Here is a 26,688-nt window from a genome sequence, read left to right as displayed (position 1 = left end):
TAGCAGAAGGAAGTCAGGTGGCTACCAAGTGGGACTTGGGAGGAAAATGGACAACAGGAGGACACCCAGACTGTTGCATGGTGAGCTGAAAGTGGGCAAAAAAACCCCAAAGCACATTTTAAAGCGCAACCCTAAAATGCAGCGCTTTATGGAAGACCACCATAGCGGGTTGACCTGCCTGATGGGCAGAAGTTGGGGGAAGGGGTTACCCTCCTTGACTAAAGGCTTTGTGAAGATGGGGATGCTAAAGAGGCAGATGGAAAGCAGAAGTAGCTCCAGTGGGGAATGAACCCACTAGGACACCAAAGATCCATCCTATGAGTTAGCAATGCCGGAGGAATTTCCTCCACAACAGTCTCTTCAGCCACTCACCCGCAGGGATAGAGCCTCACCAGCAGTGGCCTGGTCTCTAGAAACAAATGCTACATGTGAATATAGAGACACAGCATGGTCTAGTGAAAAGCACACAGCCCTGAGAGTCAAGTTCTAATCCTGGCTCTTCTACTTGCCCACTGTGTGATCTTGAGCAAGTCACTTGATGTCTCTGCCCATTTCATCATCTGTAAAATGGGGATTAAATACTTATCCTCCCTCCCCTTTAGAGAGTGAGCCTCATGTGGGTAAGGGGCTGTATCTGTTCTGCATGTGCTGTATCTCAATGTTTAGGACAGGGCTTTACACATAGTATGTAACAAATACTAAAATTATTACTGGCACCCAAGTGCTGAAATGCCACAAAATTATTAGTAGTACTGATATTACTACTAATAATAACAGGGCTTAGCATTCATAGGTGATTCCTTTTATTGGAGAAGGACTTTTTCCTAAGGATTCAGTGCTCTCATTTGCCCCATCACATCTCACACTGGGAAAGTCTGAAGTTCCCTCTGAGAAAGCCTGCCCCTCTGACTACAAACTCCTACACACTTAGCAAGGAAGTTACACAGCACAGATGGCTGATGTTCAGTTTTCTGCGAAATAGTAAATATAGCATTGCTAAAAAGCCATCTACAGAACCATGATGACTACACATTTTTCAGTTTCTAAGCAGGGGAGCCACAACCCCAGAAAATTACCAGGCCATGAGGAAGCTGGAAACGTGATACGTTAAATCTACTTGCTAAAGTCGTAGTAGTGATAGTATTTATTAAGCCCTGCATGCAGAACACTGTACTAAACTCTGAGAAAGAGTACACAAATGGGAATAAGGCATGGACCTTATCCTTCGAGGGGCTTATAATCCACACAAGGGGGTCAAAATCGATGAATGTTTGAAACTACCTTAGATGTTTGTACCCAGCTCACTCTGACCTAGGAATATGTGTAGAGGAATCTGGAGAGCCCTGGTGGCTCTGATGTGGAAGTGGAATAAAAAAAAAAATCCAGCTGTATGTGACTCAAGCTTCATAATATCCTTTTCCAAAGTGCAAAAAAAAAAAACCCCAGAAGAAAAAAACCCAACAATCCTTTCAGGAAATGACTAGTCTTGAATAATACATGTTGTGTCTATTTTAGGGCTGGAGTTGAGTGCTGTAGGCCAAATTATTTGTATCCATTATTCCTGTAAAGTGTATGAAGCGTTATGATGGTGACTCAATGTGCTAGAAGTCATGACGTTGTTTCATGGAAAATATACTGGTAGCATGTGTTAAACCTTTGTTGGAGTGGGGATGAATTGTGATGACTGCAGCCACCTGCTTCCTGAACTCCTCTGTTGCTAAAGAGAAGTAGAAAAGCAGAATAGATGGACATTGAATACAAAAAACATGATAGCTCATGTCATAGTGGGTACAGGATCGTGTTTTGACATTAATCAAGGATATTTATTGAGCGCTTCCTGCGTGCAGAGCACTGTACTAAATGCTCGGGATACTATAATGCAACAGAGTTGGTAGAACCTTTCCTCCCCACAGTGAGTGCAATAATGAGGGAGACAGACATTAACATAAATTATGGATCTGTACATAAATGTTGTGGGGCTGGGTGTGGGGTGAATTTCAAGTGCTTAAATGGTAAAGATCCAAGAGTGCAGATGACGCAGAAGGGAGAGGGAGTCGGGGGAAAGAGGGCTTAATCAGGGAGGGCCACTTGGAGGAGATGTAACTTTAATAAGGCTTTGAAGGTGGTGGTATTGTTTTTTTGGAGGGAGAAGGAGTTCCAGGACACAGGGAGGAGGTGGGAAAGGGGTCAACAGCTGTAGCTTTAAATTCGCTTAGTCGGTAAGTAACCTAAGTGCTTATAGGGTGCTCAGTAAATAGCAGGGCTCAATAAATATTCAATTCTCCCATTCTGTATAGTTTCTTGATTTGGAATCCTTGTTTCCCAATTTTAAAATGAGAATTTGAGGATGTTTTGTCTGCCTGACAACATTTGATACATTTTGTCATTTTCTTCATGCAGATCATTTTCTTATGGTGACAGGTGAGACATGAGATCTTCAGCCTCAAGGCTTTCGAGTTTTTCTTCAAGGGATTCATTATGGAATCGGTAAGCTGGCCACAGATCCTCTGAACACTTTTCCCTTTAGGGTATGTTTTATCCACTTTAGATTTTGCATCATTTTGAAATCAGTTTCCCACAGTCCTTTTCTGGGTGAGCCCCCTTTCAACATCACAGGCAGAAGATCAAAATGGGTTACAGTTTGCACTATTGATTGCCATTATTTTATACCTCCTTAACTAAGACAAGGTCAGCAGGTATAGACTTCTGTAAACAGAAGAGCCAGCATGAGAGAGCCTGGGGCTGGGAGTCAGAAGACCTGAGTACTAATCTTGGCTCTCCCCTCCAGCCTGCTGCGTGACCTTAGAGAAATCACTGAAGTTCCCTGGTTCTCAATTTCCTCAGCTGTAAGTTGGGAATAAAATACCTGTACTCCCCACTTTTAGATTGTGAACCCCATGCCATGTCTAATCTGATTAATTTTTATCTACGTCTCACATGTGGGGTATTATTATTGTTGTTATTATTATTATTATGCCCCACAGTATTCCACCTAAGCATGTTCTCCACCCTCAATTAAACATAAACATAACACATTGTTGGATGGTAGCTCTTACCAGGTGCCCATCTAAGACTGAAATGAGGTCTCCAGTACAATCCCTGCTATTTGGATGGAAAAAACACAGGCTGAGAAAAATGAAATGTCTTCTCTTAGGTCACAAAGAAAGCTCCTTGAGGCCAGGAATAGGCTTGTCTTCTGATTGTGAAGAGCAGTGTGGCCTAGTGAAAAGAGCACAGGCCTTGGAGTCAGAGGGCCTGGGTTCTAATCCTGACTTTGCCACTTGGCTGTGGTGTGATTTTGGGCAAGTCATTTAACCTCTCTTTAATCTCATTTCCTCATTTATACAATGAAGGATTTAATAACTCTCCTTCCTCCTTCTAAGACTGTGAGCCCCCTGTGGGACAAAGACTGTCATACCTGATTATCTTGTGCCTACCCCAGCCCTTAATACAGTGCTTAGCACATAGTAAGTGCTTACTTAACAAATGCTGGTTTAATAATAACAATAATGTTGGTATTTGTTAAGCTCTTACTATGTGCAGAGCACTGTTCTAAGCGCTGGGGTAGATAGAGGGTAATCAGGTTGTCCCACGTGAGGCTCACAGTTAATCCCCATTTTACAGATGAGGTAACTGAGGCACAGAGAAGTTAAGTGACTTGCCCTGAGTCACACAGCTGACAAGTGGCAGAGCCGGGAGTCGAACTCATGACCTCTGACTCTGAAGCCCAGGCTCTTTTCCACTGAGCCACGCTGCTTCCCAGTCATCTGACTTCCCACTCCTAAAAGGCCCCGTTTTCAATGGATGCTCCAGAAACGCTAATTAAACTGAACTGCTGATGAGGAATCGGCATCTGAGCTCAGGGTTGTTCACTGTCCAGTCTCTCTTTATCTCCCATTTATTCCTATAGGCTCTCATTCTGAGCTCCAAGGCAGATAGAGTGTAATTCTCTCTCCATTTGTTGTCAACCTTCACTGAATTTCCTTTAAGCCTCATTGATATTGCTTCTTAGCTGCCTAGGGGAGGTAAAAGGTTAGGAATCTCAGTTAGATGTTCTAAACAGAAGAACAACAACTTCACTGAGCTGAACACGGAACACTGAGTGAGCCTCTTTAACTGGATTTCTAACCACTGGGAGGCTTACTGTCTCTGACCCAAAATTCAACACTATAATTCGAGCAAATGTCATCAGCTGAACTTGGATCACTTGTGTGCTTAGCACAGAGTAAGCAATTAACAAACACCGCAATTATTGTTTGCATTATTATTGAGCACCAGTCTCATAGAAGTGATTAAACCGGCAGCAGTGCATCTTGACGATCTAAAGCTATACAGAGACAGTGCAGTAGGAGGCAAGTTCAATTTTGATTGAAATTTCATCTTGTCCTCAGCAGGATGTCTTTTAGGTCTTGAGCCTGAACAGGGCTGACTTCAGATAGTGAGCAAGGGAAGCCATCACGTTAGGGAATGAATGCAACTGTTTCGGGAACTCCCAAAGATAGCCGCCGCCATTGCAGATCAGCCCTAAGATGGCCACCGTTGCTTTGGGTCTTCCCAGAGAAGCCCAGCGTCACTTCCATGCCTACCAAAGATCGCCGTTGCCTTGGGACCAAAGTAATAGTGGGGTGTAAGACTGAGTCTCAGAGCCGGCGACAGGGGCAGCAGAAAGGGAGGAACGGTAGGTGGGGAGTATGGTGGATTTTTCCTCCACCTCAGGGTCGCCGAATGCCTGAAGCCAGCCCTGGGCCTGAGAACTGAAAAAAAGGCTCTTTGTTGCCCGAGGTAACCACGATTGGAATGTTACTCTACTGGACATAAAGATACAGGTTTCTGGTTGGTACTTCCCCCTGACATTTCCTGCGGGGCTCAGTGGGAAAAGCAGAAGTTGAGGTAAGAATCCTTCAGTTTTGCCTCTAACAACCTGGGTGCCAGGGAGGCCAACTCCTTCCTTATTTATCTAAGGGGAGCTACAACCTCCATCAAGAGGGTGTTGTCTGGAGTGCCCGATAAGACTCTTGTAAAGTCCTTTGCAAAATGTAAAGTGCTATTTGGATGCTTTGCCCCTAAAGCCACTTGTTGGTTTAAGTGGAGCCACTAAGAGGCTGTTTATCTAATGCCACCTTATCAAGATGAAAACATCCAAAGTTCCCCGTGGATGTCCTTCAAAGGGCTAGCTGGATGCAAGGGAGGAGCTTTACCTGCTAGGTGAACAAACAGCCTTGTAGATCCTCTGGATCAGAGGGCACCCCATCTTATTCGGATTCCGTGCTGAATGTGGACCCTCCCAGCCGGAAGTATGGACGAACCGGGCAGCCGCTATTAGGAAACAGCAGCAGGAAGCAGTTGAATGGAGCAGGCAGGAGGCTGAAAATGGGGAGGGGGTGACAGGGCTAGTGGAATGGGGGTGGAACTGGGAATCAGGAAAAGCAGGTTCTAGTCCCAGCCCTGCCAATGGCCTGCTGGGTGACCTCGGCCAAGTCACTAACCTCTCTGGTACTGAGTTTCCTCATCTGTAAAATGGGGTTAAAGATACCTGCTCCTCCTTTTTAGACAATGAGTCTAAGGTGGGATACGGACTGTGCTCAATCTGTCTAGTATCAGTCCCAGCATTTAAGCACAAGGTAAGGGCTTAAGAGCATAAATCAAACCATAAATAAATATCATAAGTAGGAGCAGTGTGGTATAGTGGATAGAGCACAAATCAGGGAATAAGAGGATTTAGGTTCTAATCCCAACTCTGCCATTTCTCTGCTTTGTGACCTTGGGCAAGTCACTTCTCTTGTGCCTCCGTTTCCTCATCTGTAGGATTAAATCCTACTCCCCTCTTCTTAGGGTAATAATAATAATAATGTTGGTATTTGTTAAGCGCTTACTATATGCAGAGCACTGTTCTAAGCACTGAGGTAGATACAGAGTAATCCCACATGAGGCTCACAGTTAATCCCCATTTTACAGATGAGGGAACTGAGGCACAGAGAAGTTAAGTGACTTGCCCACAGTCACACAGCTGACAAGTGGCAGAGCCGGGATTCTGACTCCCAAACCCGGGCTCTTTCCACTGAGTCACAGTGCTTCTCTGTATGAGCCTCATTTGGGACAGGGACTATATCCAACGTGATTATCTTGTCTGTGCCCCGTGTTTTGTACAGTGCGTGGCACATAGTAAGCACTTAACAAGTACCAGAATTATTATCATTCTTATTTTAATGATTAACTCAATAGAAAGAGGTTTATGTGATGTTGAGAAGAACAAAGAGACCAACTCTGAGAAGCTCAGGGGATCATTCTTTCTGGGGGCACGCTTCTGAGCCCACCCCGTCACTGACCAAACAACCTAATCATGGGGACCTCTCTAAGAAAAGGCCCAGAAAATATTTTTCTTCCCTATGGAAATTCACAGAGAGAACCCGAAGTGCATAGTTTTTCTCTGATCTAGTCTTGCCCAAATTAGAGGGGAGGAGAGGCCTTTTATGAGGCACCTATCATAATGATATATTATTAAGCACTTCTTTGTATCAAGCAAGCACTGTGCTAAGCGCTAGTATAGATACAAGAAAATCAGATCTGGCACAGTTTTGGTCCCCCAGTGCTTGGAATAGTGCTTGACATGTAGTAAGTGCTTAACAAATACCATAAAAAAACAGGCATTTTATCCCCATTTTTACAAATGAGGAAACTGAGGTCCAGGTAGGTTAAGTGACTCGCCAGAGGCTAACACACCCATCACCCACTCAAACCTCTGGGCTATTCCCCCCATTCTACAAATCGGGAAGGAGAAGTTGAGTAACTTCTCTGTGGGCGCACAGGATGCTTGGGGCAAAACAGGAAGAATTTTTGCCTCTGCGATTGCTTTCCCCACTAGGCACGCTGCAAACATCAGGCTTGGAAGCATAACCTGAATAGAGCAGTAAGAAGCAGTGTGGTCTAGTGGATAGATCCCGGGAGTCAGAGGGACCAAGGGTTCTAATCCTGGATCGGCCACTTGTCTACTGTGTGACCTTGGGCAAGTCATTTCACTTCTGTGGACCTCAGTTACCTCTTCTGTAAAATGGGGATTAAGACTGTGATCCCCAGGTGGGACAGGGACTGTGTCCCACCAGATTAAGTTGTTATAGTGCCTGGTACACAGTAAACACTTAACAAATTGCATTAAAAAAAACAACTGGATATGAGATACACTTCTGGGAAACACTCTGGGTGTTGTTAGAATGCCTTGCACTTTAAAAAACAAAACAAAAACCTTGTGGATTTAGATTCCTGGTCTTCTGAAAAATTTAATTATTTGCCCTCATCCAGCTGAGCGTGAACCAATGCAGCGCAATCAATCAGTGATATTTATGGAGCATTTACTTGAGCAGAGCAATGTAAATAAGCACATTGAAAAGTATTGTACAGAAGAGTTGGTACACATTATTCTTGTCCTCAAGGAGCTCACAGTCTAGAGGAGAAGACAGACATGAAAATAAATTCCAGAAAAAGGAAATGGCAGAGTACGAGGATACGGCCATAAATGTTGTAGGGCTGGGAGTGGGGTGGATATCAAGTGCTTAAGGGGTAAAGATCCAGTGCACAGATGACTTAAAGGGGAGAGTGGGTAGGGGAAATGAGAGTCTAGCCAAGGAATCCCATTCCTCACCCAAGGAGCGGCACCAGATGAGGAGTTCTTAAAGTGGGCATCAGGGAACAGTAGAGCTGTCCTTTGCTTGAAAGATGGCACTGCTTATGGTGAGATTGTATCTACAGGTGGGAGGTCATTGAGAGAATCTCTTGCATACTTTTACTCAGTGTCCATAAAAATTCAGCAGCTGATCTTTTCTGGTCCCTTGCCATCTGGGGATAGTACTGCTCAGTCACTGAGGGCTAATAGGGGGAAAATGGGGCAGAAGATTGAGTGCTTGAGTTCATTCATTCATTCAATAGAATTTATTGAGTGCTTACTATCTGCAGAGCACTGTACTAAGCGCTTGGGAGTTGTGTTTGCAGTAGTGGGGATGATTTGCACTGAGTCATCCACACTCTCTCACCCAGTCCCCTGTGCCCAGAGAGGCACATATTGCGAGATGACTGGTGGAGGATAAGGGGTGTAAAGCCTGTGATCATGGGTCAGAAAAACACTGTGACTTCAATAGCTGCAGACCTCCTAAGTCAGGGCTCCTAACTAGAGTAATCAACCAATCGATCACTGGTATTTATTGAGCACTTACTATGTGCAGAGCACTGACTAAGCACTTGGGAGAGTACAACAGAATTAGCAGACACGTTAATAAGCTTACCAGTATTACTTCTACAACTATTATCAGTACTATCAGCATGGCTTAGTGGAAAGAGTTAGGGCTTGGGAGTCAGAGGCTGTGGGTTCTAATCCCGGCCCCACCACTTATCAGCTGTGCGACTTTGGGCAAGTCACTTCACTTCTCTGCGCCTCAGTTCCCTCATCTGGAAAATGGAGATGAAGACTTCGAGCCCCACGTGGGACTACTTGATTACCTTGTGTCTATCCCAGCGTTTAGAACAGTGCTTGGCACATAGTAAGTGCTTAACAAATTCTGTAATCATTATTATTATTATTACTATTACTACCACTTCTAATTACCAGCATTATTATAACTGTGACAACTACTACTAGCAGTACTTCTACGCTCCTACTAGGGAAGACCTGCGGATTTACTGAACAATCTTTCGAGGCCATCAGGTCAGGCGTCAGTGAAAACATTAAGCAAAATCTCTTCCCATGGGACAGGCTGCTGTGTGTCCTCTCAAATTAGCTGAGAGGGGAGAGGTCTGGAAGTACGTCGAGTGTATAGAGGGTGGAGAAGTGGGGGCTGGGGTGGCACTGGGATTGGATGGGATCTCCTAGTTTGCCATTGATCTCAGGGGAATCAATCACAGCTTGAGGCAACTAAAAGGTTAATAGACACATTTCTACAGATGAATTCGTGGGGAAAATAGCTCCTGTGAATGTAACCACATTCTGAAATGTTTCATTCTTTTGAAAATGGAAAATAAGAGCACATCCATTTTATGGATTTAAACCCTGAATAATTTCATTTGTAGATGATGCTTTTTTAATTTTTTCTTCCCTGGAGGCTTGGAAGGGGCAAATGCTTCTGAAACTGGTTCGTTTCAAATATTTTGGGTTTGGGGCTCATAAACAGACAAACAGGTTTTCTTGAGAATTAAACGCCAGCAGCAACAAACTGGCTTCCAAGCTGAGATGTGGATGCCAACCTCCAGCCCAGAGCGACTTTTTTTGGCTGAGTAATAAACCCCGAAAATTGAGGTTTACAAAGCAGAAGCAGACAGATCATCAAGAGTAAGGGCTGGAGTGTGTTTCTCCAGTCCTTCTGAGGCGTCTCAGTTTCATGGAAGGGGGAATCATAAGTGATCAAACCACCCAACAGCAAACAGCATTTGAGTTCACTTAAAGATGACTCTCAAATTCTCAGTGGTTTGTAGCGGTCTGGGCCTGGGGAGTGTCATGGGCCCGACATACGCTGTTGCCCAAACTCCCTACCATATCCTGTCCTCTCTGGGCAGAGCATGCTGCGATGTTTACTCATGGTCTGTGATCAAGCACCACTCCACAGGGTATGTGATGTGGGGAAAGACATTCAATCCCCTGTGTTTGATTGGCATGGATGGAGTGGGATTATGTGAGCTCTCTCTTTCTCTCCCTTCCTCTTTCTGTAAACTGTAAGCACCTTGTGGGGAGTGATTGCATCTACTATTATATTATACTTTCCCAAGTGCTCTGCACACTGTAAGGGCTCAACAAATACCACTGATTGATTGATTTCTCTCCTTCCTCTTCTCTCATTGCTTCTCTGACCCTTTCCCTTTCCTCTTTCTTCCTCCTCCTCTCCTTATGTTCTTCCCCCATCAATCTGACCCTCTTTCATCTCCCTTTCTTTCTCTTTGTCCCTCTTTCTCTACTTCCTATCTGCCCCTCTTTCCCCCACATCCTCTCTTCCTCTGTATCACTCTGTCAATCTCTCTCCTTTGAATAGAGGAACAAGGAGGGGTGAGGGAGGGGGTGGAGAATCCTGCTATAAATACATTCCACTGAGGAGAAAGAAATCAGGTTATAATTGTTCTCAGGGCTGCATCCCTTTGGGAAACCCCACGAATGGCCACATGGGTAAACATTTTTAAAACCATGCCCAGGTGAGGCACAACCACCAGGAAGATTTTACCCAATTTTTTTAACGTTGCTTTATTTGCACAAATCTTTTTGCAATCACCTCTGATAAGAACAATAAAAATCATGGTACTCGTTAAGTGCTTACTATGTGCCAAGCACTGCTGGGGTAGATACAAGTTTATCGGGTTGGACACAGTCCCTGTCCCACATGGGGATCACACTTTTAATCCCCATTTTACAGATAAGGTAACTGAAGCCCAGAGAAATGAAGTGACTTGCCCAAAGCCATGTGATAGAGCTGGAATTAGAACCCAGGTCCTTCTTACTCCCTGGCCTGTTCTCCATCCACTAGACCACACTGCTTCTACTGACCCATCCCTAAATCTCTGGGCAATGGAGAGGAGAGCAATCCGCCAGCAGGCAGTAGGAACGGTGCACAAGGAGCTTTGTTCAGCTAAAACACCTCAGAAATCCACACTCGCTTTACCACCTGATTGAGACAGTGTTTGCATTTTCCTGTGTCAACTGGCGAAACCAAAAACACATGTTGGAACTGCTAGGTAAAGTGTGGGCATGCGGAGACGCACGCTTCATTTGGAAAGCATTGACCGACTCAGGCCTACTCGAAAAAGTCTCTCATTGTGGCTGAGCTTGGCTTTCAAAATGAAGAAATCAATAGTGAAATCTGACACAACCTCTAAATTTTTGCTTCAGAAACAAAGAGCTGAAATGTTCTGGTCAGAGAGGATCCTGAAATGAGTGCTGAAGGAGTAACGTATTTCTGAGATGAAAAATGGGGTTAGGGCCTGGTCCTACAAGGTTGCATTACCCAGAAAGTGTCCCAAGAAGTCCATCGCCCCTTCCCTCTAAAGGATTACTTTGCTGGCCATTTTGGCATCTCGCGAAATTCGTGGATCATTGGCGTCCTGTGGCCTCGAGAGGTAGAGGCAGCATTTTTTAAGTGCCCAAAGCAATGTGGCCTGGTAGAGCACCGGACTGGGAGTCATATGACCTGTGTTCTAATCCTGGCTCTGCCATTTGTCTGCTGTGTGACCTTGGATAAGTCATTTAAACTCTCTGAGCCTCAGTTTCCTCATCTGTAAAACAGGGATAAAATACCTGTTCTTCCCCGTTTTTATTCTGTGAGTCCCAGTTGGGAAGGAACTATCCAGTCTCATTTTCTTGTATCCTCTAGACTGTAAGCTCACTGTGGTCGGGGAACACGTTTGCCAACTCTGCTATAACTTATACTCTCCCAAGTGCTTGGAGCAGTGGCCTGCACACAGTAAGCACTCAGTAAATGTCACTGAATGATTGATCAATCTGTTCCAGCCCAAGGTCATAGAGTGGGAAATAAATACCACCATTATTATTATCTTTCTCCTAGCCATTTCCTATTAGGAACACGACCCTACAGTCTTGCTGGGGACCATAGGTGGGTGGCAATCATGATGTACTATACCTGCCAGATAAAGACAAGTCTGAGTTGAGCCAACTAAACTTAGCTGGTCTTTAAGATTGGAGGAGGTTGTGATCATTTGCATTCTTATTTGGAAAAGAATCAGATAACTTTAAGTGGTTACCTTTTGCAAGGATGTCTCAGATGTAGAACTTAGGCAAATGTTAAAACTTGCTTTCCCTGTCTTTCAGGTAGTGAGGCATGCAGGTCTCACCCTCCCTTTAGCCTGCTTATCCCTACCATTTACAGTTACACATTTACATTTAAAGTAACTGTGTTCTAGTACCGTTAAGAGAAAGTTTTGACTCTTGCAAAAACTTCTCCCTTCAGGGGGCTTGAGCTTTACTTAACCATTATCTTGAAATAGAAGAGTTCAGTCAGATGCCACAGTTCCTTGGGCTGTAGGTCTTGAAACGAGTTCTCTGATATAAGGGGCTGCCATCACTCAATCAATAGTATTTATTGAGTGCTGTGTGCAGAGCACTGTATTTAGCATTTGTACTAATTACTAAACACTGTCTAGGAGACCTGGGGAAGAGCATCAGAGAACATCATCTTACTGAAACTGGTTCCTACCTGCTGGATTTCTGTTTTCGCAGCCTCGAGGCAGTGTGGCTTAGTGGACAAGGTCCCGGATTGGGGGGTCAGGAGACCTGCGTTTGAGCCCCAGATTCTCCACTTGCCTGACCGGGACAGATCACTTAAACTCTCTGAGTCTTAGTTTCCTTAGTTTCCAGGATCTGTGTCCAGTTGGATAGTACTTCCCTAAGTGCTCAGTACCATGCTCTGCATACAGTAAGCACTCCATAAATACCATTTATTGATTGACTATTTGTTCACAAATCTAGCCCAGTGTTTAGCCCATTTTGCTTGGCATATGCTAAGCGCTTTTAAAGAGCATCATGTAAAGGTTTCCCTCAGCTGGAGAGCGACCAAGGAAGAGCAACAAAAATGATGTAAGGGGAGGAGCAAGTAAGCTAGAAAGGCTCAAATAGGCACAGGCTGGTTGAGGGATGATTGATGCTAGGTCAGCAGTAGCACACTGGCCAAGAAATGTGCTTTGACCTCACTCATCTGGATAGCCCGGGCCAAAAGTGGAAAAAAAAAAACCATGGTGCAGAAAATCCAATATATCGGATGTACAAAGAGGCTATAGTGGCTGTCCCTTCCCAGCTGGCTCCTTGGTTAGCCCCCTTCAAAGAGACCTTCAGGACCTTAGGGTGACTTGGGGATTCCCAGAAGCAAGAAGGGATTCTGGGTTCAAGTTCAGGTCTTCAGTGGTCCAGGAGACTGAAAGATCCTTGAGGGCAGTGTTTGAGCCTTCTAACGTCTCTGTACTTTCCCAAACCCAAAGTACAGTGCTCTATGTACAGTAGGGGTTCAATAAATACTATTGATCAACTGATTGAGGATTCATTTGTGGGGCTAAGAACAGGCTAGGAAAAACAGTGCAGGGTATGTTTAAGGAGCAATCCTGGTCCAGGAGTATGTGAGGCCTGGTAGTCTGGTCCAGGATGGTGGCAGAAGGAATCTGAGTCTAAGAGTGAGAGAGCTGGGTTCTAATCCCAACTTTGCTACTGACTTGTTACGTCACTTTGGACAAATGTATTGACTTTGCTGGATCTCATTTTTGTGAAATAGGGAAAATTACTCCCTCTATCTTGCCGGGAGGTGAGGGGACTTTGGGAATCCATATAAATCCATATACATTCATGGCAGTACTGTCATAACCCATCTTCAGTTTGTTTACTTCAGGGAATGAGTCACTGGAATGCCATAATATGTGTTTATTTATCCGAGAACAGGCCATATGACCACACCAAAGACAAAGGGGAAATGAGTTCAGAAAATTAATAAGTAAAATGTCATATAGTTTAATGGTCTCCTTATTTTTCATCCTTTGGGTTTTCCACCATGCTCTAAAAGCAACTAGTTGCCTTTTTTTCCAAAGTGGGACACCAACTGAAAATATAGAAAAGCATTCAGATGGAAAGTGCTCAGTTTGGTTTGGATAAAACTGGCGTCTGGAATGTATTTATTTTCTACATTTAGAGTTTAAAACCTTTGTTGGTTACATTCTAACTCCTAGCTTAGGCCACACGGAGGCCAGTGGAAGGAACACCAGTCTGGGAATAAGAATCAGGAGATCTGGGTTCTAGTTCTGGTTCTTCTTGTAGCTGGCTAACACGTGGCAGTGTTCTGTGCCTCTGCCCGCTGACACACTTATTGCATCTGGATCCCAGCGGCAACACAACGGGCAGGAACGAGAGAGTGCGAGTGGCTCAGTGTAAGCCACTAGCACTATCATCAACTCCTCTGCACTGGTTCTCGCTTCTGAAATCCCAGGACCAAAGTTCCTCCATCATTTCTGAGGGGAGATTCTATCTTCAGCTGCTAGCATCCTGCTATGTATCTTTTTGTTACTCAATAGATACTGTGAGCCCTCACTTATCAAGAAGTGGTTCAGTCTAAATTTTCCACCAAGATGTCCATTTGAAAAGAATGCAAGACAAGCATTATGGGGCTAAACAATCAATCAGAGCATAATCTTAGCCTCATCACAGGTTTAAACTGCCAGAATTGCCTAGGTAATTGCCCAAGGTAGGAAAGCAGTGTGGCTTTGTGGAAAGAGCAGGGGCGTGGGAGTCAGAGGGCCTAGGTTCTAATTCTGGTTCTGCCAGCTGTCTGCTGTGTGATCTTGGGCAAGTCACTTAATTTCTCTGTGCCTCAGTTTCCTCAACTGTAAAAGGAGGATTCAATATCTGTACTCCCTTCTACTTAAACTGTGAGCCGCATGTGGGACAGAGACTGTGCCTAACCTGATTAACTTGTATCTACCCTAGACCTTAGACACATAGTAAACACTTAACAAATACCCCCGCGCCCCCCAAAAAGAACTATCTAGTTACTTTGGCCTGAATTACGCAGATACAGGTTTTGAAGGGAAAGTGAGAGGGAGGGGGAAAGGAGATGGAGAGACAGCTCCATCAAATTCCCATACTGTTCTTTCTTGGTCTTTTCTGTGGGCTGAGTTGAACTGGGCTTCACTGATCTTCAACTGATGATGTTTAGGTTCTTCTCACCTAAGAAGGGCTCTGCTCAGATGTCTGTATTTCAGTTCTGGTCTGAATTAAATGAAGAAGATTTGCAGAGGTTGAGGTTGTCAGATATTGGAAAATCGACATAAACTGAGGGATGCTTCGAACCCAGAGCAAATGCTTAATACGGTGCTCTGCACACGGTAACCGCTCAATAAATACGGTTGATTGACTGAGAAATATACGTAACAAAAATTACTGATGCAGTTGCTGTCTTCTCCATAAGCAACTGCTAGATGAGAGTCTGAAAATGATCTGCTTTCTCAATCGATCAGTGGTATTTATTGAACACCTCTGAGTACAAGAAATAATAATGATGGTATTTAAGTGCTCACTATGAGCTAAGCACAGGGATAAATACAAAGAATCATATTAAATGTAATCCTTATGCCATAGAGAAGCAGCGTGGGTCAGTGGAAAGAGCCCGGGCTTGGGAGTCAGAGGTCGTGGGTTCGAATCCCAGCTCTGCCACTTGTCAGCTGTGTGATTGTGGGCAACTCACTTAACTTCTCTGTGCCTCAGTTACCTCATCTGTACAATGGGGATTAACTGTGAGCCTCACGTGGGACAACCTGATTATCCTGTATCTGCCCCAGCGCTTAGAACAGTGCTCTGCACATAGTAAGCACTTAACAAATACCAACATTATTATATTGCGGCTAACTGTCCAAGGGGGTTGGGGAGAAAAAGGTATTTTGTCCCCATTTTACAGATGAGAAAACCGAGGCAGAGATAAAGTAAGTGACTTGCCCAAGGTCATCCAGCAGGCACATGATGGAGCTGGGATTAGATTGCAGGTCTCCTGACTTCCAGTTCAGTGCTCTATCTACCAACCCACATAAGGGCTGAGTGCTCCCGAGAGTACAGCAGTAACAAGTAACGTGTTTCCTGCCCTCAGTGAATTTCTACGTAATGGGAGACGCAGTTAAAAATAATTTACAGAGCGTGAAAGCTGGAGAGAGAACAAGTATACAGCAGGAAGGAGCACAGATACACCAGGATGAAACCACCAAATTTCTAACAGGATCATCTGTCTGAGAGTTATCTAGGCACTTCTGCCCCACACTTCAAAGCAGGGAATTAAGACTATTTCTGTGCTCATAGACCCTCTGGGGAATTAAGACTGAAATGATAAGAATGTGATCCACAGAGCAATAGAACTGAGTCAGAACCTGGATTCTGTTCCTATTACATATCTGTAATTTATTTATATTAATGTCTGTCTCCTCCTCTGTACTGTTAGCTCCTTCTGGATAGGGAACATGTCTACCATTCTGTTGTACTCTCCCAAGTGTGTAGTACAGTTTTCTGCACACAATAAGTGTTCAATAAATGTCATTGATTGATGACATCAATTATGAAGAGGCAGGGAAACCACTCCCTTACTAGAAGAAGGCCTTAGTTTTTGCATTTCACTTCAGTGTCTTTCTAGTGACTGTATGTGATCAGTTCCATAAAGGAATGAAAAATGGTAGCTTTATTGTGCCCTCCTGTTTCAGTGAATGGGACTTAAGAAAGGATCTGTTCTTTCCCTGGGTTGTCAGGTCAGGGCCTGGATGAACCCAAGAAAACAACCTCAGCTTTCTGGACACAGAAAAAGCCCCTTAGCCTTGCTGTGCTCAAATCACCATCACTGTCGGGGTGTCATAAATCTACCGGTGATGTGAGGCATGGGACTGGGAGGGTAGGAGAGGAATGAATGAACGCACATGAGTTTCAGCTTTTCTCAGCTGAAGAGGATACTTCTGAGGCAGGAGGGCTCCCCTTAGAAGCATGTTGTCCATGAAGTTACAACCAGCTTAGGCAATGGTCAAAAAGTTGACCTGGGGGCCGGATGAAGGGAGACAAGCCTGTTTGCAGGCTCCAACTTGTCCTGGTCAATAGTGATTTAGTGTCCTCCTCAGTTCCCCACAGCCAGTGCCCTCTCCTACCCACATCTTTTCAGACTGTACAAGCAGACTAGCACGAGAGGATGGTCTCCTCAGTGCAGAAGCCTGAATTCCCCAGGAGCCAGGAAATTCATAAAGGTTAAGGGCACTGAACTGCTTGCTCTTTGGCTCCGTGGCCCACTCTCTCTAGTTTAGGGGCTAGAACGGGGGTCAGCAACAATTTTTTGCCGAAGTGCCAAGCAAGATGAAACTTTTAAGCAATTGGTTTGCAAGGAGTCATGCAATTTATGGACCACCACACCCCACCCACCCCATGAGACTCAATCAATAGCATTTATTGACTACTTACTGGGCAGAGCACTGTACTAAGCACTTGGAACAGTAAATCAACAGAATTGGGAGACACGACTCTTGCCCTCTGATGGCATTATGTTGCACTGCCCATGACACATTGTGATGATGTCAGTGAACAGTGCGGCTGTGTCATAGCAACAGCTGTGACTGTCAGCAGAGATGGGAAAAGGGGAAGAGAAGCAGGAGAGAACGGGAGGGAGACGAGTGGGAGAAGCGGAGAGCAAGGGCTAATAGTGTGATGGGCCGGCTCTGGCACTGACCATCGCTTGGTGATCTCCACCTTAGCCTGAGGCCCTGTTCGAGAGCTACACTTATCTTCAAGAAGAGCCAGATATGGTTCTCAAGGCATAGGTTGAGGACTTCTGGACTAGAAGAATAAGCATGCTCAGCACTTGCTCAGCACTTGAGAGAGTATGTTAGAGTTAGCAGACAAGATCCCTGCTCACAAAGAATCTACGATATTGCTCAGGAGACAGGCACTGAAATAATTTATAGATAGGAGAAAGAAGGGCTTTGGGAGTAGAGTTTGTAAATTGGGAGGGTGTGAGTGGGGAAGGGCTGAGGTATAGTAGGGAGAATGTATGTTGGGGAGAAAGATGAATTGGGGAAGCATCCTTGAGCAACCTTCTCACTGTACCTCATTCTCATCTGTCTTGCTGCCGACCTCTCGCCCACATCCTACCTCTGGCCTGGAATGTTCTTCCTCCTCATATCAGACTGATAATTGCTTTCTTCCACTTCAAAGCCTTATTGAAGGCATATCTCCTCCAAGAAGCCTTCCCTGACTAAGCCCTCCTCTCTTCTCAGACTCCCTTTTGCATCACCCTGACTTGCTCCCTTCATTCATCCTCCCTCCCATCCCTACAGCACAGATGTATATACCTGTCATTTATTTATTTATGTATAATAATGTCTATCTCCCCTTCTAGACTGTGAGCTTATTGTGGACAGGGAATGTGTATGTTGTTTTATTGTACTCTCCCAAGTGCTTAATACAGTGCTTTGCACACAGTAAGTGCTCAATAAATACAAATGAATGACTGAATGGAGAAGAAGCGATTTTACAAGGGCTCAGAAGATGGAGAGAGTGGAGGTTTGGCAATTCTCAAGGGAGAGGGAATTCCAGGCAAGAGGAAGGGCCGGAGTCATAGGTCAAAGGTGGGCAAAGTCACAAGGGGTCCTTGTGAGGTGCCTGAACCTTTCAGACCCCAGAGGCAGGTGATGGTAGTGATGAATTCAAAGGAGGGGAGTGTCTAGATGGGGATGAACCCATTTTGGAGGGAACCCAAGAGGGCAGGAAAGAGAAGAAGCTTTGGGGTTGGCGGGGGGGGGGGGGGAGATTATGTAAGGTTGAACAGTAAGGTGTTTATAGTTCTGCAATGGAGTGGGAAAAGCAAAAGAATGTGTTTTTCGTGCAGCAAGTGCCCCAGAGCAGGCAGTGTTGCTACACTCTAAAAAAGAAAATAATTGAGAAAACCGCATTTGCTCTATTTAAACAATCCACAAGAGACTGGAGTTGGGACTCTCCGTGGTAGCTCTCCAACCTCCTTGCTAACGTTTCTGGCAAGAAGGAAGCTGTGAATTATTTCAAAAGTAGAGCTTTATCATCTCGTTTCCTGCCTAAACCCGCCCTCTCTCTTCTTCCCCAACCGAGCGGTGAAAGGCTTTTGACGGGGAATTGAGCTCTCGACCCTCACTCTCCCGTGGGATGCGAGCAGCCGCTTTTGGGAGCTATCGGGAGGCAGTTATTATGATGGATGCTTAGTGCTCGTTCAACATACTGCCTGGATCTGGTAAATTAGGGCTTTGATGGTGGATTCCCAGAAAGCTGATGCACTGAGACTCCGGGAGTATCCAAAGGTATCGACTGAACCACCTAATAGAGGGAGGTTTTCTCCAGGGACTGTAGAATGGATCTAGATCAGCGGGGAGGGGAGGAAACCCTAGCCAGATAGCTCTTTTGTATTAAGCTTGATGTCCTGGTAGAACACCATACATTTAACTAGAGCAAAAGCAGCGTGGCCTAATGGATAGAAATCAGGCCTGGGAGTCAGAAGGACCTGGGCTCTAATCCCAGCTCTGCCTGTCATCTGCCGTGTGATCTAGGGCAAGTCACTTAATTTCTCTGTGCCTACCTCATCTGTAAAATGGGGATTAAAACAGTGAGCCCCATGTGGGACAGAGACTGTGTCCAATTTGATTAGCTTGTATCTACCTCAGTGCGTAGTTCCGTACCTGGCACATAGTAAGCGCTTAACAAATACCATAAAAAAGGGCCACTGCAGCAGAGATGAGCTGCATTCTCAAGGCCACTTTGCCAAACAGAATATTTTCATAGGCCTGGATTGGACGTACATTCAGTCCACTGAAATTCACAGGTGGAAGTATCAGAAATGACAGGCAGATTTTTAAAGGCTCGGACCAGCAAGGAATCCTTGTCTAGAAATCTGTGATTTATGTAAACCATCGGTCTCAGAAGCTTTTAGGAAATGAATGCCGCAGGATGGCTGTGAAGTGGTTGGTCTCTAAAATATGTCCAGGATTTATTTATCAATTCAAATTCATGAGTTTTTATTTGGAGTTAAAACTAATTGAGAATTTTATTTAAAATAAAGCAATCCATCAGGGGAGTATTTGTATACTTGGTTAGCCTTTTCCCCACATCAATCTGTCCTGTTCCATCCCCCTGAAACCCTGAGATTGTTAGTTCACTCACACTGAGATTGTTAGTTTGCTGTCCACATCATTCTCTCCTGTTCTGTCCCTCTGAAACACACTGTATCGTTCAGGGTAGTGAGTTTGGGGAATCTCGTAGCTCCACTTCCTTTAAGTGTTAGGTGTTTCTGACACTCTGCTTTTTGGAGGAGTAGGAGATGATAAATGATAGGAACAATCAGGGAAAAGATTTGTTTTGTGAAGGGTTTTAAGGCAGGAAGGCAGGCAGACAAATAGGCAGGTCTCGATTTGAGGCATTTTGAGTTAGGACGGGCAGCACTTACAAACATTTATAAATTTTCACCCTGCTTCACCTTCTCAACGCATTGGTTACAATTTTACAACACTCACCTCCTTTTTGGCACTAGTTGCACAAAGTGCCACTGGGGGTGAGGAGGAACCATAGGGAAATGGAGGAGCAATTTTAAAAACTGAAGGAGGGGTAAGAAGGGGGAAAGTTTAAAGAGGGCAAGGGAGAGGTTCATTCAATCGTATTTATTGAGCACTTACTGTGTGCAGAGCACTGTACTAAGCACTTGGGAGAGTCCAATATAACAATAAACTGACACATTCCCTGACCACAATGAGCTTACAGTCTAGAGATGAGTTTACAGTCTAGAGAGGTGAGTGGCAGTTTCCTTATCTGCCAGGCAGAGTCTTCAGAGAAACCTGAAACATTCACTTTACTTCCAAAGAAGTAAAAATTGGTGGCTATGGTAGTATGAACCTCTCTGCTTCAATAAATCTACCTATCACTAGTATTTATTGGGCACTTACTCTGTGTAGAGCACTGTATTAAGCCAAGTGGGAGAGTACAATATAGTTAGTAGAAATCTATCAGTCAGTCATATTTATTGAGTGCTTACCATGGGCAGAGCGCTGTACTAAGTGCCCTGGAGAGGACAATGTGACACAGTTGGTAGACACATTCCCTGCTCACAATGATCTTAGTCTAAAATTGGTAGATTCAATTCCTGCTCTCAAGGATTTTATAATCTACTAGGGGAGTCAGTAAATAAATAAGGAGAAGCAAGAGTTTAAAGACAAGCATATCTTTATTAAATATATGGAGAGATACTGAGTTAAAGATATAGAGAAGCAGAATAGCCCAGTGGAAAGAGCATGGGTTCTAATCCCAGCTCACCAATTAGTTGCTCTGTGACCATGGGCAAGGCACTTAATGTCTTTATAACTAACTCAGTTTCCTCAACTGTAAAATACCTGTTCTGCCTCCCATGTAGACTGTGAGCCCCATGTGAGACAGGAACTTTGTCTAACCTGATTAACTTCTGTCTACCCCAGTGCTAGAAACATAATAAGTGCTTAACAAATATAATAATAATAATGATGATGTCTGGGGGAGGGCAGAGTAAAGTGCTTAGGGGATGAGGACTTAAGTGGATAGATGCTGCTGAAATGTTGAAGTAGCAGTAGGCAGGGAAAAAACATTCCTATATTACTAACAGATGATAATTGATTTCTGAGTAATTTTAGGAAAAAGAGCATAGCGAACCTTGGTTCACAAATCAATCCCCCATTGGTAGCTTGGTTCTTTGGAGAAAATTGGTTTTGATTTATAAGGTTTAGACTTAAGACACCGTCTTCAGTATCATCAACCCAAGGGCAATAGATAATCATATTATGTTCAGATATGCTTAGTGGAAGAAGAAGACTGTAAACCCTTGCAGTTGCTGGACACATGGCTTTGGATGATGGTGCCAAAGGGAGCCAACGTGTTCAGACCATTCCAGTTTTTCTCAATAGGAAAAGAACACTTGCAGGTCTATACGAACAGATCAGGTACTAAAGTCCAGTCAACGTCCCAACTGGTGCAAAAGGTCTGTTTGTTTCAGTACATTAGAAGCGTGTTTTAGATTGCTTGGGAAAACTTTGTGAAATACAAGAAGTTTGCCCTGGGTCAGGATTTAAAACTCATAGAGGATTATGGCTGAGAAATCGGGTGGTGAAAGAGAAGGAGGAGGTGAGAACCGTTAATTCCTAATTCCTATCAAAGGTAGAAAACACAAGTATTTACCAAGATACAATATCCCATTATGGAGACTATGGAAGGGTATCCTAAGGGGACGGGGCAGAGGCCACAGCCTAATCTGCCAAAGAAACTGAAACAGTAGCCAAGCAGGAGTTTTGCCGTTTGAACACCTGAGAATCACATCCAGGGGAAAGGAAAAGATGGAGCTCTTCATTGCATCTGAGTTTCCTGGCTGGATGTAACAGGATGCAACACTGCTTGGCCACATCTACATGGCCAAATGGGATGAAGATCAGAGAATGATTCCAATTGTGTAGGCTGGATCCCTCCCCTTGCACCCTAATTTGCTGTGGAGGAGAAAGATTGGGGCGGATGCTAAATCCATCCTCCCATGGAGATAGAAATCTCTGTTCACATCCTCTCCCTCTGTGTCAGCCAGGGCTTAAGATATGGGGTGGAGTAGGGCTGTGCTCAAAGTGGGGAGAGGGGCTCAAACGACCGCCACCTTCAACAATCAGTCAATAGTATTTATAATAATTATAATAATTATGGTATTTGTTAAGTGCTTACCTTGTGCCAGGCACTCTTCTAAGCACTGGGGTGGATATAAGGTAATTAAATTGGACACCATCCCTGTCCCGCAGGGCTCACAGCCTTAGTAGGAGGGAGGTGGATTTAATCTCCATTTTACAGCTGAGGTAACTGAGGCACAGTGAGGTGACTTGCTCAGGGTTACACAGCAGATAAGTGACAGAGCCTGGATTCAAATCCAGGTCCGTTGACTTTCAGGCCCATGATCTTTCCACTAATTCATGCTTCTTTATTGACTTCCTATTGTCTGCAGAGTGCTGTAGAGGACACTTCAATCAGTGGCATTTATTGAGTGCTTACAGTGGGCCAAACACTATAGCAATCAATCAGTGGTAATTATTGAGCACTTACTGTCTGCAGACCACTGTTCTAAGCTCTTGGGAGAGCACAAGACAAAAGAGCTGTGAGCCCCATGTGGGACAGGGACTATGTCCAACTTGATTATTTGTATCTACTCCAGTGCTCAGTGCTTGGCACATAGTAAGCACTTAACAAATACCATAAAAAAGAAAAAAAGCTAGGGTTTATAGGCATGTTCCCAGCCCATAACAAACTTACAGTGTAGAGGGGGAGGCAGACATATAAATAAATTACAGCTATGTACGTAAATGCTGTGGGGCTGAGGGTGGGATTTTTTTAATGGTATTTATTAAATGCTGTTCTAAGTGCTGGGATGGGTACAAAGTAAAGAGTGGACACCGTCCATGTCCCACTTGGGGCTCTCAGTCTTAATCCCCATTTTACAGATGAGGTAACTGAGGCACAGAAAAGTGACTTGCCCAAGGTCACATAACAGACAAGTGACGGAGCCGGGATTAGAACCCTGGTCCTTCTGACTCCCAGGCCTATGTTCTATCCACTAGGTCAGGTTGCTTATCGTGTTTTACTTGAATAGCAAGTGCCCAAAGGGTTCAGGTCCAAGTAAATAGATGACGCAGAAGGGGAAGGAGTTAGGGGAAAAGAGGACTTAAATGGAGAAGGCCTCTTGGAGTAGATGTGACTTTAATAAGGCTTTGAAGGTGGAGACAGTGGTGGTCTGGCATATATGGAGGGGGAGGGAGTTCCGGGCCAGAGGGAGGACTGGGAAAGGAGTTGGTGGTGGTGATGAGATTGAGGCTCAGTGAGCAAACTGGTGCTAGAGGAGTGAAATGTGTGTGCTGGGCTGAAGTGGGACATCAGGAAGGTAAGGTAGGAGGGGGCAAGCAGATTGAGTACTTTAAAGCCAAAGGCAAGGAGTGCTTGGGAGCATGAAATAAATACAGCAAAGTTGGTAGATGGATTCCCTGCCCTTAAGCACCTTACAATCTAATTGGGGAGACGGACTAAAAAATAAATTACAAATCGAGAAAGTACTTGGTAAAATACTGAAGAAATACAAGATATGAACACTGCCCTCAGTGTTCACACTGCCCTGTGACTAGCCTTCTTCCCCTACACCACTTTCCTTCTGATTAGACCCAAATTGCCAAATCCCATAAGGGCAGTGGCACCGAAAAGAAGCCCTGGCACTGGAGGAGGATTAATCAATCCATCAATTGATCCATCACTTAATTAAGCCACTGTGGCACTGGAGGCAGTGCGTGTTCTGGAAGCTGGAGAAGAGAATCAGTCAATTACATTTATTGAGCACTTACTATGAGCAGAGCACTGTACTGAGAATTAGCAGTCAGGAGGTGCAAGGCTATGCCTGCCCAAGCCCTAGGGCTGGATATGCTCCTATTTAGGTAGGCAGTGCTACTCTAAAAATAGCCCTGGATGGGGAGGGGCACATAATTGGCAGTCCCGCTAGAGCTGCAACAATGCCTAGGCCCTGTCTGAGCTGTGTCTGTCTGTCTGTCTCTCGCTATTGATCAGATATGCTGGCTGAATGCTCAGTTCTCCATTTCATTTTGCCTAGGTGGACATTAAGCAGCCCCAGCCTTAATGTCTTTGTTTTGGGGCATCTCTCTGAAATCCTTCCTTTATGCTGTTAAATAAGGCATGTGTCTGACGCAGGTCTGGCCCTGGTGATGTAATCCCCTGGTGTGGTGTGGAAGGTTGGGTTTGGGGTGGGGAGAGAATGGCAGATGGGATCCCAGGCCTGTCGGTTGAGTCGATTAGACTGTAAGCCCATCAAAGGGCAGGGACTGTCTCTATCTTGCCGACTTGTACATTCCAAGCGCTTAGTACAGTGCTCTGCACATAGTAAGTGCTCAATAAATACTATTGAATGAATGAATGGAAAGATAATAAGCCTGGGGAGACCAACGACCTTAAAATAGTGAATTCTGGGGTAATGGTAACTTTGGGGTGGCTTTTGGGTGGCCCCTGGGGGGAAGAAGCTGGGCCAGTGGGAAAAAGGGGGAGAAGCAGCCCATTGGCTGGAACTGGGGCTTGCCCAGGCACTCCCGAGGACTCCTGGGGTGAGCAGGGGGAGGGGGAGGCGGGGGGAGAAGTAGGATGGGGTGCTCTGTTGCCCTTCTCTGGGTGACACCTTGGATGTATGGCTGGTCTTGGGATTGAGGAAGTCTTCTCCAGGAGAAATGGGCTCTCTAGTGGGATGGGCTTCAAGTGGTGGGGCAGGGCTTGGAGAAAAAAGAGAGGAAAAGGGAGAATAATGTTGGTATTTGTTAAGCGCTTACTATGTGCCAAGCACTGTTCTAAGCGCTGGGGTAGACATAGGGGAATCAGGTCGTCCCACGTGGGGATCACAGTCTTAATCCCCATTTTACAGATGAGGGAACTGAGGCACAGAGAAGTTAAGTGACTTGCCCACAGTCACACAGCCAAGTGGCAGAGCTGGGATTCGAACTCATGAGCCTTGACTCCAAAGCCCATGCTCTTTCCACGGAGCCACGCTGCTTCTCAAGAGGGAGAAGAGGGAGGGGAAGGGCAAATGGGGGAGAGGAGCATAGCCTGGGAGTCAGAGGACCTGCAATCTAATCCCAACTCTACTAATTGAGTGTTGTATGACCTTGGGCAAGTTACTCCACTTCTCCAGGCCTCAGTTTCCTCATCTGTATAATGAGAATTCATTACCTGTTCACCCTCCCTCTTAGACTCGGAGCCCCATTTGGGACAGGGACTGTGTCCAACGTGATTATCTTGTATCTACCCTAGTGCTTAGTACATAGTAGGCGCTTAACAAATATCACAAGTATTATTAGGAGCTGGAGTAGGGGAGAGGAGGAAGAGGCTCAGAAGGTGGGAGAAGAAAAGGAGGTGAGCTAGAGGAGGAGGTGGAGGGAGGGAAGAAGCGTATGCCAGGCCCTTCCACATCAGATGGCTTGGATGATAGTTATGGTAGTTGTAATAGTAGTAATAATATGGTATTTATTAAATGGTTACAATGAGCAAAGCACTGTGTTAAAATTGGAGTAGTTACAAGATAAACAGATGGAAGGCATCCCTGCCCCATGTAGGCTCTCATCCTTAATGGGGGCAAACAGACTCATAGAACCAAACCATTGAATTTTTTTTAAAATTTCGACGCAAGATAACAATGTAAAACAAAATAGCGAAACACAGGTATTGGAGGGTGGAATACGAGGACTCCTCCAAGGATCGGCGGGTCCAGGCACCATCCTTATTTACAAACAACTAGATGGCGGAAACCTCCCCAGGACTGGAACAGTTCTGAAGGCCCTCACCTGTGTTAGTGGCAGGAATGGAAGAGGAGTGGGCCAATGGCTGAGTGATTGCAGGGGGAGAAGGGCAGATATGTGGAAGGGGCACAAATCACTGCTGGCATCAGTGTGAAATCTCCTCTCTCAGCATTAGTGTGGATGTGGAGAGAGAGAGAAGCTGGGAGAGAAGGTAAGAAAGGGGAAGAAAGAGGGGAGGGGTGGGAATGGGGAGGGAAGAGACAGGGGTGAGTTTTGTTGTGCCAGAATGCTGGTGAGGATTTGTGGTTGTAACTTCCAGGAGATCAGATGGAAAAGCCTGAAGATCAGAGGAATTCATTCTTCTATCAAAAAGCCTTTCAGGCCAATTTGAAGGATAGGACGTTCCTACTCGCTCCTAAAAGACTTCCCTTCTCCCTTCACTCCTGATGCCAACCTAGACTGGTTGTTGAGCAGGGATTTCACCCTGGCAAGGGTGGCTCAGTAGACTGTGTCCTGCTGGCAGGCTAAAATCTGGGTCATGGGTGGCTCAGTAGACTGTGTCCTGCTGGCAGGCTAAAATCTGGGTCATCATCAACAAGATGGTAACCACATATAGTCAAGACCTCATAATGGTGGTGATCCATCAGTGGTATTTATTTTTAGGGTGTTGACTAAATTTCAGCACTTAGAACAGCAGCAAGGCACAGGCTCCTTGCCTTCAGGGAGCCTAAAATCCAACAGTGTTGCCTGGTGGATAGTACATGGGCCTGGGAATCAGAAGGATCTGGGTTCTAATTCCTGCTCTGCCACTTGTCTGCTGTTTGACCTTGGGTAAGTTATTTAACCGCTCTATGCCTCAGTTACCTC

At 45.0% G+C, this 26,688-nt stretch overlaps 1 protein-coding gene across 1 annotated transcript in view; it reads left to right on the top strand.

The window, feature by feature from the left end:
* ASAP1 (ArfGAP with SH3 domain, ankyrin repeat and PH domain 1) overlaps positions 1-26,688 on the top strand; it is a 200,101-nt gene that overhangs the window by 14,346 nt on the left and 159,067 nt on the right. The window contains exon 2 of the mRNA XM_029062436.2: positions 2,401-2,487. Within this exon, the coding sequence (XP_028918269.1) occupies positions 2,429-2,487 (59 nt within the window). The 5' untranslated portion in view covers positions 2,401-2,428. The remainder of the gene's footprint in view (positions 1-2,400; positions 2,488-26,688) is intronic.

Source organism: Ornithorhynchus anatinus, chromosome 4 (assembly GCF_004115215.2).
Source record: "Ornithorhynchus anatinus isolate Pmale09 chromosome 4, mOrnAna1.pri.v4, whole genome shotgun sequence".
In the NCBI taxonomy this organism is placed as follows: Eukaryota; Metazoa; Chordata; class Mammalia; order Monotremata; family Ornithorhynchidae; genus Ornithorhynchus; species Ornithorhynchus anatinus.
The sequence above is the reverse complement of the archived record's forward strand: the minus strand, read 5'-3'. Positions and strand labels throughout refer to the sequence as shown.